The sequence below is a fragment of the Centruroides sculpturatus genome, unplaced genomic scaffold (assembly GCF_000671375.1).
Source record: "Centruroides sculpturatus isolate CEXI.00-Female unplaced genomic scaffold, Cexi_2.0 scaffold84, whole genome shotgun sequence".
Taxonomy (NCBI): Eukaryota; Metazoa; Arthropoda; class Arachnida; order Scorpiones; family Buthidae; genus Centruroides; species Centruroides sculpturatus.
Genome location: NW_019384316.1, coordinates 1,171,677 through 1,183,569, shown reverse-complemented (window position 1 = coordinate 1,183,569; position 11,893 = coordinate 1,171,677). Strand labels below are relative to the sequence as shown.

General features: G+C 31.0%; 2 protein-coding genes across 5 annotated transcripts in view; both read right to left on the bottom strand.

Moving 5' to 3' along the window:
* Window positions 1-1,896: 1,896 nt before the first annotated feature.
* On the bottom strand, window positions 1,897-6,091 carry LOC111623389 (membrane-associated guanylate kinase, WW and PDZ domain-containing protein 2-like; the record flags this gene model as incomplete). The annotated part of the gene is made up of 6 exons (XM_023365945.1): window positions 1,897-3,028; window positions 3,093-3,231; window positions 3,316-3,489; window positions 5,650-5,684; window positions 5,751-5,918; window positions 6,001-6,091. Coding segments are annotated over 6 exons (771 nt in total), but the record flags the coding sequence as incomplete, so codon positions are not given.
* A 14-nt stretch (window positions 6,092-6,105) lies between these two features.
* The window catches only part of LOC111623614 (membrane-associated guanylate kinase, WW and PDZ domain-containing protein 2-like), an 87,414-nt gene continuing 81,626 nt past the window's right edge, over window positions 6,106-11,893 (bottom strand). For all 4 annotated transcript variants that reach the window (XM_023366258.1, XM_023366278.1, XM_023366285.1 and 1 more), the window contains 5 exons: window positions 10,016-10,219; window positions 9,424-9,932; window positions 9,145-9,351; window positions 8,328-8,409; window positions 6,106-6,183 (listed from right to left, as the gene is read on the bottom strand). In XM_023366258.1, the coding sequence (XP_023222026.1) occupies window positions 6,137-6,183; window positions 8,328-8,409; window positions 9,145-9,351; window positions 9,424-9,932; window positions 10,016-10,219 (1,049 nt within the window). In that variant the 3' untranslated portion in view covers window positions 6,106-6,136. The remainder of the gene's footprint in view (window positions 6,184-8,327; window positions 8,410-9,144; window positions 9,352-9,423; window positions 9,933-10,015; window positions 10,220-11,893) is intronic.

Genomic DNA, 11,893 nt, shown 5'->3' with positions numbered 1-11,893 from the left:
TGCGTGTTGTTTAACATGTTGGATAATGGATTCAGGGCTAGGCAGAACCAGAGAGGACTCAAGCAATCGCCTTGAAAAATTCCTCGCCTAATTAATATTTCATTTGTTTGTATGGAAGTGTTACTAACCCTGAGATGCAGTGTTGTTCTCCAGTGCTGCATGGTGTTTTGGAAGAATGCAATGAGTGATGGATGTATTTTTTACATGTGTGGAACACTGCTGAACACTTTTCTGTAGTCTATATATGCCATGTGTATGTTGCTGTGTTGTTTATTTCACTGAATCTAGAGAAGACCAATAAGTTGTGAGTTCTTCTTCTGTTGGTGTATCAGTGTTTGTTTTGGTACTGATTTGTCTGTAGAAAAGTTTTTCATTGTTCGTGAATAATTTATCTCGTTGTTTTCGTAGTGTACATGTTTTGTATCGTTTGAGTCTTCGTGCTTTGGCTGCGAGTTTTTGTTTTCTCTATTCTGTAATGTGTGTGTTTTGATTTTCTTGAAAATGTTTTTGAGTTGTTTCATTAATTTGGGTGTTATGTTGTTTTTAGTTTATTGTGTCAGCCTGCCTAATTGCTGTCTAATGTCATTTATTTGTGTTTCTATTCTTCTCTGCCAGGCAGGCTTGTGATAGAATTGTTTTGTGTGTGTCTGTCTGCGATTGTATTTTCAGACCATGGTGTGTTACTACTGTGACTGCCCCAGCATAAACTAATGTATGGATGTCTGAGAGTGTAGAAATTGAATGAATGTAGTTTGGTAGTAAGTATTTACATAATTTAATGTTTTTCCTACTTCCTTTGACGTGTTTATTTTTGGTATTCGTGGTCTTTGTGTGGGATCTGTACCAGTATATTTAATGAGTGTTTCCTGAAATATAAGTGAGAGCGTATTAACTAATTCTATGTCCATGTTATCAGTGATGGACGAGGAAGTGCCTGTAGTATCATTAGTGGTAGTTGTTGTATGTGTGCTATTATCAATGCTTGTTGCTGGATTATACTGACAGGCTACGTGATCTTCATTAATAATGTTAAATGTTTCTGTCTGTTGATGTATTTGATCAGCAACCTGTTGTTTGTGGGATAAGGTTGTTGTGTATAATTGTTCTTTTTTGATCGACAACCCTTTGTTTGGTGACAGTGACATGAGGATATTGTTGTGTGAATCTATGGTGTAATTTTTGTCTGTACGCTGTCATGTTTGTTTCGAGTTTTGTGATGGTGTAGTAAGTATGGATGATAAACTCGTTCATTTCTGATGTCCATTTCATCCGTTGGCGTGGTTTTCCAGCCTTTGTGGTCTGTGGATGCATTGCCACAAAAACACTAAGGCTAGGTTGGTTTTATTATTATAGCCTCTTCTAGCCCATTAATTTGGCTTTGGTTGCTTTAAACACATATATATATATATAAAATTTAATACTGTCCAATAAAACAACTCTTACATCAAAATTGCAATTGCTAAAATATGCCATAGGTTGAGAGACATGACAGTTACATATTGCACTATTGAAAAAATATTTTTTGGATAAAGCTGAATAAGAAGTCTTACATGACCTCTGTACTTTTATATCTGCATTTTAATATTAAAAAATAAGAACTAGGAAATTAATCTATAATATAGTACTGAAAAGGATACAAATATGCTAATATCAATTCAAATAAATGTTTAAGAATTGTGAGTGAGAATTGTACCGATATGAAGGATTCTTATAAAATTCAAACGATACAATTATTAAAAGAATACAATATAATTTTATTCTTTTCCAACCCATAGGCAAATACAATCTGCCAGACAGACAAGTGTGATTGGTTAAATTACAAATTTGTGACTCAATCACCCATATTTCCATTTTTTAGACCCTGATATGAGCTGTACAGGGGTCATAATTCTTACATTTTTTTTTTGTATATCTCTGCAGTTAGCACTGTTGGCATGAAGGCACCAAATTGCATGACTTCACAGCAGTCTATTCCAATCACTGTATTGGAATGTCTGAACTGCCACCCGTGGCAGAATGTTTCGCTCGATGAAATTGAAAGTCTATAGGTCTTTAATTTTGGTTTTTGATCAACTGTATAAATATTGGAGGACAGCACAAATTTTGATCCGACTATTTGTACAGTCAGAAAAAAAACGATCATACTAAGATATGTTAGTAGTAACAATATAAAATTACGCTTAATTCGTAATCGTTCTCGAGACGACGACTAAGTGCATTCCAAACGTCAAAACTTCTCTAAAAAAAGACAGAAGAGCAATAACTGAATGAAGCTGTACAACTGTTTGGTGGGCATGAGGATGACTTTTTTCTTATTAACTTACACACTGATTTAATATGAAGATGTATAGAATCATTCACTATAATAAAACTTATTTGACGTGTGAGAGAACGATTACAATTACATGTACATAAAATTCTACCAAAATACTATATTGCTTTGGCATGAGCTGCCTTTGTAAGTACCGACAACATTTGCAAACAGTTATAAAACAAATAAGTTCTTTTATATTTGTGACAACAGTATAATCGATTTTATCAATGTACATAATTTTTTTTAACAATAATATACATTAAAACAATAAGAATTTATTAAAAATCTATCAAAAACTTATTGTAAATTATTACATCTTTACAATTATTTCCATTGATTTTTTTTTTATCAGACATATACATATTTATCAAATTACATGAATGACAAACCATGTCAATAAAATTCATATACGTCTGAAGCAACTAACAATCAACACAATGAAGTACTGATTTTCATTGTCGGCGGGAATGTGTGCAGGATCCATTTTTAACAAGTGCCAACGTACAATTTCAATTGGCAAATGGATCTCTGGAATGAAACGTGGAATGTTTTAGCGAGTTTCGTAATTCCAGTTATACATATCTTGTGTTTGATTCTGTAAGGACATCTGTTGGCCTCGAGGCGAACTCTGGCTAATGGGCCCGTTTGCAAGAGGAGACAGTACGGGATTAAGTACAGTGGGAACAATGGGAGTGGCTGGACTTGTTTGATCAGCTAAACAATATGTATGTATAAGTGGAATTTTTAGGAATAGAATAATCTTAAAATTGATACTCACACATATTTGTAGGTATTTTGTTGCCTCTTTTAACCAATAAACGAACCATATTTCCACCTTGGCGTATTAATTCAATAGCTTCAGCATGAGTCATATTCTTTGTACTAATACCATTAATTTCTATTATCTGATCACCAACCTGTGATTAATCAAAAAAGATTACTTACTTCAAACTATTGTATCCTTATTGTAAATTTCTATTATGCTACATTACAGATCTAACCTGCAAGCGATTATCATGATGAGCGGGACCATTTTCTGCTATCCTTAATACAAAGAGTGGCATATTTTGGAATTCTTTTCCACCTCTGATGCTGAAACCAAAACCTCTTGTGCTCCTGTGGAGTTCGACAGCAAAGTATTGGCCTGTGTCTTGCTCTCCTGCCTGTTCTTCCCCCTAAATTTTTTAAAAAAGGATTACAAACAATGTATCAAAAGTATTCCAGATTTTCATAAAGAACATTTCCAATCACATACAGTGAAACATGCATTTTACTGGTATATAGGTATAAAATTGGATAAGTTTATACTTTATATGCAGAAAGTTATAACTATTATTCTATGAAATCTCAAACTGAAAAATGATTAGTTGCATATACTGATAATTTAGAATTTCAAACCTCTGAAGATTTAAATGATATATTTGGTCATATATAATTAGACTATGAAAATAGAAAAAAAATCAAAAGTAAGACATGCCCAATGTTATTACATGTTATAAATACCTATATAGCAGTAGCTGATATTAGTAGAAAAATTACCATACATCATTTATTATTATAGACAACCATTCTAAATTATGTGAACATTAGACAACTCATAAAAATGAAGAGAGAGAAAAGTTTATTAATTCCACAGACCTGGAATCAAGGTTAAGATAAGAAGTAGAAAGTTCTCTATCACCAAGTACAGGCACAGCAGTGGCATGAAGAAGAGGTGTGCTAAAACTCTGTAGAATAAGAACTGTTTCAGTTATAATTAAATTTTACAACAAAAGGCAATGACTAAAATTTCCAACCAAAAAAAATATTTTCTTCTTTCACATGACAGACTATTACTTCAAAAAATTTTCATTGCAATTTAAAATATTTATCGAAATAATAATCATTTCTTGCATTTTAAAAAATTTTACAACTAAATTTGAAATGTCTGTTCCCCGTTTGGATAACATGTATGGAAACACACCATCCACAAATGTACACGTCCCTGGTCTATAACGTTCAATCCAAAAAGTACAGTATATGACTTTTTGTCATATAAGAAACTATTAAATTTATGAAAATATCTAATAATTTTATTCTTCTCTAAACACAATTTTTTATACTTTCAAATTTTACTATTCTAAAAAGTTTTGATGATTCAAATATCTAGCTTTTGTTTTTTCAAAAGAAATGTGATTTTTACTTTCCCAGCTCTGTCGTACATAACAGAGGGAAAGTATGAACCAAAAAATGACCCCCTCCCCCTCAGATTTTTACATTTTTGGACTTGGAACCTTGAAATGTCAAGAAATACAGAACAAACCCTGAAGTTTTTTGTATGTATGGATGGATGTTAGTGTGTATGCGTGGGACACGATTTTGTTTACCCTGTTTGAAGCTTAATAGCTTCTGGACTTCAAAGTAAACAACATATCATCATCATAAAAACTTTTGTCCAATATCTGTCAACCTTCACACCTGGAAGTATATCTTCCTTTGCTAATACAGTAATGAATAAAACATCATTATTTATAATTTTTTACAAACCCTATCCCTATCTTCAAAATTAAGCTTTTTGCCATTTTATAATAATAAAAAAACTTATATTTTAATTAAAAATATAAAAACAGATGGCACCACCAAATTTTTGCTGGGAAATTAAGCAACTCATTGCTGGATTTCAATAATGAAAATATCCCAAAACATTATAGTACTGTATAAGTCTAGATAGAAATAAGAAAATAGATCTTTACAGTACTATGATTGCATTTTCAAATATTAAAAATGCAATAATTAAATCAGTTACCAGATTACCTGTGCTATGGCCAAATACTAATTGAATAAGTTTTCTATATCTAAAAACAGACTTAAAGAGCTATATACCAGAACTGACTGAATGACACAAGACATCAAGATCTTGATTGTAAGTACAGTTTATAAAATAATCATGGGAAGAAAAATTCTAATTTTCAATTAAATATTTGCAAAGTATAGTTACTTTTGGCAAATATATTGAACAAACAGTTTAATAATATGAAATAAACAAAATGGATATGAAAAATATAGCTAAATCAATTTTTCTTAATAAATACAATAACTAATCAACAAAGACTAACTTTTAATCTAAATTAAATGAAATTGTAAAATACTAACCAACTAGTTAAATGTTTCTGTAAAGGGATAAATAAATAAATTGTCATATATATGCACCTTACTAATATTAAAAATACAGTATTTATTGATACAATCTACAAATTTATATCTTAGTTTTCATATTTTGAATTCACTAGTTATCAAATACATTTAATTTTGAAATTCATTGAAAGTTTTTAGCACAACTACAAAAAATTACTCACTCTTTGGGATGTTGAAGCCGTACTTGAGGTATCATCTGAAAAATATTAATTATTATTATTTTTAATTACAACTATCCTTAAATATCTCTATTCTGAGTTACCTTGAGGAGGTCCAACTGTTAAACAGACCGAATACCCAGAATCTTTGATTAAATTGACTATTTCACCGTGGTGCATGTTTAAAATACTTATTCCGTTTACGGCTAATATGCGATCGCCCACGTGAAGCATTCCGCATTGTTCGGCAGGACTGTTTTCGATAATTCTTCCTACACGTAAACGGTGAATTAAAAATGAATGACAGCAAATTATTTTATGACATTTTAAGAGACGTTAATTTAATTTTCCTACCTATGGTGGAACCGGCTCTACAGACAGAAGAAATTATGACGAAACCAAAGCCTTCGTTTTCTTTTCTTGTAACAGTGACGTCGTACGGATAAANCGTGAAGAAAATCTGGAACAGTCAATGTGGCCAGTCTGTTGGTTAGATGCAAAACCAGTGTTTCACTTGACTGCTTGTAAGACCATCTTCTAAAGGGAAAAATTTTAAATAAAAATGAAATTGCCTCGACACAGATGTAAAATTTATCTGTGCATTTGGTAAATCACAGTATGGTAATAAATAATTTTAACAGCATGACCACAACATTTATATTTATTTATTTATTATTTTTTTCATTTTTAACTCCAGGTGATCTTTCCCTAAAAGGTAGTAGAGCTTATGTCAAATACTTGTGCAAACCAAATAATTGAGAAAAATTATGGAAACTTTATCTTTATGCAGTAATGGAATTCCATATTTTATTTCATAATCTTTCCAGGCATTTCGTCTAATCCATCTTTCACACATTACAGGCATGTAAAAAATACATGCCTGTAATGTGTGCTAACAAATCTTTCATCAAAATGCAAATCACACACATCGTCATCTTACTTCTTTATTTTTAGTTAGAATAGCTCTAATCCATTTTTCCAAATAACTTTTTGTTTTACTTTAAATAAACATGTCATCTTGACTTTTGTACCCAGTTTTATAGCCAGTAACAAAGCACACATTTGGTATTTAAATTTTTACTTTTATCACTTTTAGAATACAAAAGACTAGAAAAATGCTAAGTTATCATAAAATATAATACTGTAATAATTTGGATGAAAGCAGATTCTATAATGACTAAAATCATGCAAAATCCATACATCCAAATTAATATTGCTTGTTTGGACAGCTGAGTTTGCTGACAGTACCCTCTACATGAGCAGTCAACCATCTCAATATCAAGGATGCCCTTCCTTGTCCTAACTGGGGGATTCAATTGGTTGCCTCCAATTACTAGCTAGCCCTATTAACAGACAGCCAAGAAGTTGTGGGGGGGGAAGAAGTGTAATGTTCCAACCGTGTGTTATAGTTAAAATTAAGTAAAATTAATTATAAGATTAATTCAGACAAGAAAAATGTCTGTTGGCAAATCAGACCAGAGGTCACGCAAGACAAAGACAAGAAAAAAAAACAGTAAATTTCAAAACAAACGCAATGCAAAGATGAATCGTGACAGATCATAATGGAATGCTGACCCAGAGAGACAGAACTTTGACAGGACGCTCGTATACATGTGGATGAAGTTAGGAAATTGGGAAAAGGGGAAAGGTTAACGATCAGGGGAACATTGTGTTAGATTGTTTGAATTCTAAAATGTCAGAGAAGAGACAATAAGGAAGTAAAATACAAGTGCTGGTTTCAAAGTTCCATCAACACCTCCCAGTCAGAGTTGACGGATGGTATCGGGTAGATGCTCAAAAGTGAACCTTTCTCATGACCCAAACAGGTCTCATTTTTCACCTGGAGACAGGAGAATGACCAATTGGTGAGCAAGATGAGAGACGTTGGGCCAATCAAAAAAGAAAATGGAGAGGGAAAAACATATAAAAACCCCAGAATCCAAGGTCAAGAGGCAGTTTTACGTCAATTGTGTGCTGCAAGTAGGACCTGCGTCACCCAGCATGAGTCGGAGATACCATACAGATCAACTTGTGCCTTCTAAATTCCCACTGGACACCACAGAGTCACTGCCCTGGAACTCACCATCTGCTGCAAAGGACTTTAGCTACTGCCAATTGTCACAAATGTTTCCTGTCCCAAAAATGAATTGAATTTGATCTTATGTAAGTTATCTTACAATCCAATAAACAGGTTACTGTAAGACACTTGTTATCCTTGTCTCCTCCTCCACCACCACCCACACTTACAAACATCCCTTAGATTCATCCTGATGCGAAATTAATTGACTCCCCTAGAAGTCAGCAAACTTACAGAAGTCGATCAATGCATTCATAGTGGCATTAAATGAGAAGAAATCATCTATCAGCAACTTTCTGTGCATCTATTATTCTAAAATCTTTCCCCTCTCAAACTTCTAGCCTTTGCCAGATCAGCAGTAAAGAAAATGACTTAATTGTTGAGATTTATATTTAGTCTTGACTACTTTTGTGAACAACCAAACTGCAGACCTCATACTATATACTTTCATGTGATGATTCTTATCAATAACTAAATTTTTTATGACTTTTCCACTTAAGAGTTTTAACTGTATTATTTATATGTTTTTATATAAAATTCGTATGATTTAAATTTGTTCTATATGAAGATATTTAAAAATAAAATTTGATATAACGTAACTTACCAAAACTTCTTGATAAATTTGGAAATAATAATGATTGTGAAACACTTCCATTGCCTTTATTGGAACCATCGGATGATTTCATCTACAAAAACATGCATAGTTTAAAATCAAAATGTGCATAAATTAATGAATTATAATCATAACTTATGAGTGTCAAAAGTATTTAAATATTTATATTATTAGGAGTGTTAAAACAACAAAAAGAGTTTTTTATATTTTAAATTTGTTTTCATAATTTTGTTTTAGGAATATGATTTCATTTCTTGTGTACAAAAATATAAAAATACACATGACTTTAATTCCTGTAAGACAATGTTCAGAAATTTCATGTGAAGAAAGTGATCACTTACAAAAGATAAGCGCAATTCGAATAATTTTTGTTTACTTCTAATGTAAATTTAAATTGTCACAAGGAGAAAATCTTAGTAGTTTTTCAATGCTGTACCACAAGAAAATAAAAAGTTATTATTATTTGTTTTGTGTATATTTAAATTTAGTGTGTCTATAAGTTATCATTTAAAATATTTTACAATACTGTGTGACATCAAACTAAAATCAAAAATTTAAATTATACAATATCATCATATTATCAATAATAAAAATATTCTGTATTTTCATTTCATAAGTAAGTAAAAAACAGCTTGCTTTATCATTGAGAAATACAAACTTGGCTCGTTTTTGTTTGTTAACTTCTAATGTTAAGGAAATTTTTTTTAAAAATCAAGTAATTTTGTTTAAATTGCTTACAAAATTTAAAAGTCATTTTCATTATTTTAATTTACTACTGAAAAATATTTTAATATATCTTTAAACGAACCTTTGCAAGTCTGCCTTTTCCACGTACCGGTGACAAGAGTCCACCTCTCTGAACAGTAATATGAGCACCATCTCCACAAGGACAATCTTTCAAAACTTGAACAACGTCGGCATGTGGCAGTCCTCTCACTTCTTGTCCGTTTATATCCATTAAAATATCACCTTCTTGTAGTAATTTACAGCGAGGACGATCTAAAATCTTTTTTACCTGAAAGAGTTTAATTTTATAACAATCTTTATACTTTCAATAATTTAAAAATAAAACTGTCAATTAATTTACTTTTTGTCCGTAAGCACTATCAGCAATAGTAAAACCAAATCCTGAAGCTCCTTTAACTATCTCTACAGTCAAATATTCAGGTTTATTTGGACTCTGTGAACTGAAGTCCAGAATGTCGGGGGTATTTTCAGCATTGCTATTACTAAGTAAGTCAGCACTATTATGCCTCTGAGGGTGAGAGTGATCATTCAGTCCACTACTTAAATCTGGCATTGATTTTGCAGATCTTGCCACAGAATCTACAGGATCAGTTCCAATGTTACCCCCATGAGAATTGTTTCCACTAGAGAAAACACTGGAAAATTCAGACGTCCTTGCGTTTGCCATCGTAACAGCCACGGTCGTAACTATTTCTGTATTTGGATCATTAGGATCAAACGGTAAAGGATATCCTCTACAAACTTGCAAGTTAACAGTTTCTCCAGGAGGAATAGATTGAAACAAGGATACCATATTTTGATGAGTATAACCAAGAACACATATATCATTAACATATACCAATACATCACCTATATAAAATAAGCATTTGAAAACAATTACAAAACATTTTAATTATATATTTTGCTAACTTTAAAATCTGATTCGTTGATACCTGTTTGTAATTTTTTGTTTGACCACGCAGGTCCATTCGGTACTACACTCTTAATTTGTAAAAACTCTTCTACTTCACCACTATCACCTCCAACAATTGTAAACCCTAAACCTCTTGGACTCTTAACGAGCGAAGTCTGAATAAATTCCCCCTTCAGTTCTGATGGATTGCGTGTAAAAACATATGGAGTCCTATGAGAAGGATCTAAAATAAAACAATGCGATAATTATTTAAACTTAATATTAACTGCATTAAATATAAATTTATACTTATCAAAAAAAATTATTCATTTTAACAAACACTCAAAAAATATTATTTAAACAGTAATTATATTTTAAATCTATTGCAATATGTAACAATTAAGGCACCAATAAATAAAATAAACTTTTAACCATTAAAAAAACTCTTAATTATTAAAATGTTCAAGGCTAGTAACTTTGTTATAATATTTTCTTCACCTTCAAAATATTCATTCACTCATTCTGCTTACATTGTTAACAGTAATTATTTTTATAGATTTTATCTCCGTTTACCATTCGTAATTTTGTGGTTCCAACTCAACGTTCTGTTTAAGCAGCAATTCATTTCGGTGCTTCTCAATTCAACATTATCCTAAATCAATGCTCATGTTCTGTAACAATCCCATTTAGTTCCAAAATATTAAATTGGCTTTTATAATTGGGCTGCAATTTCAAAAAAAATTGTAGAACTATGAATTCCCACTGTCGTCTGTCCATCTATCCTTCCTTAATCTCAAGAACAGAGTTAGGAAGATGAAAATCGAGACCAGATACAGAAAGCTTAGAGGCAGGAGGCCCCGCTGTTTTGATTGAAAAATTTCCCCAGAAAGGAATTAGATAGATGACCAGCACGACTCTATTTCTGTCACGAAAAGTATGATGTACAGGGGCAAGAAACTACTAATTTGAAGTGGAGCGCATATAATTTAAAAATATGATTAAAAATTGCAGCCCAGCATCATGAAAATTTCACAATAAAATAAATTAAAATTTATCTTTAAATTTACTTTATTATATTTCTTATAAATGTGTTAATTTCTTCCTAATGTCAATTGAAATATAACATAAGTCTATTACTTTGAGAACATAAATTATGTTTACATTGTTTTAACGTAAACTCTATTTTACGTATAGAAACTAAATTTTTAATGTTTCTCTCTTATTACTTTATTAATAAGTAACAATCAGTCAATACCTTGCACAAAAGATAAAGTGCAATTTTCATTTGTAAAAAATATTTATCCAAAAAGTGAATGATATGGAAAAAAATTAAATCAAAATTTAATGAGGTTAGTAATTATTAGTATCTATTGCTGACGATTATTGAGTTAACTGTCAATGAAGTTGTTTTTTTTTTTCTTTGACATGTCAAAATTCCTTTTAAAACCTGATACATATTTCTCAGCTGTACGTTTTTTACAATTATATGTTGAATATTCTCTGCACATTTTCCATTATAAAACACTTCATTTATACATTCTTCATTTATACGATTTTGCACTTATTTTTCATATTCATGTAGTCATATTCTTCAGTACCCTACAGCACTTTTTTCATTTATGTGTTATTAACTTTAAAATGGAAAAATTTAAAGTGATTATAAAAAATAGTAAAAAAACAAATTACATATTCACTTCGGGTTAGTCCACTCCGACAGTGAATCATCAAAAAAAAAAATGAAAAGAATAAGAGTAAATAATACATAACATGTGGCATTGTTTCTGAAAAATTTTCCCATTCATTAAATCACTCTAGAAGTCCAACACATTCAAAGCTTTTGCTTTTCATATTTTATAGTGTAAACCAATTTAATAATTATATTTAATTTAATTTCTTCCTTTGGAGAAGCATAAGGCTT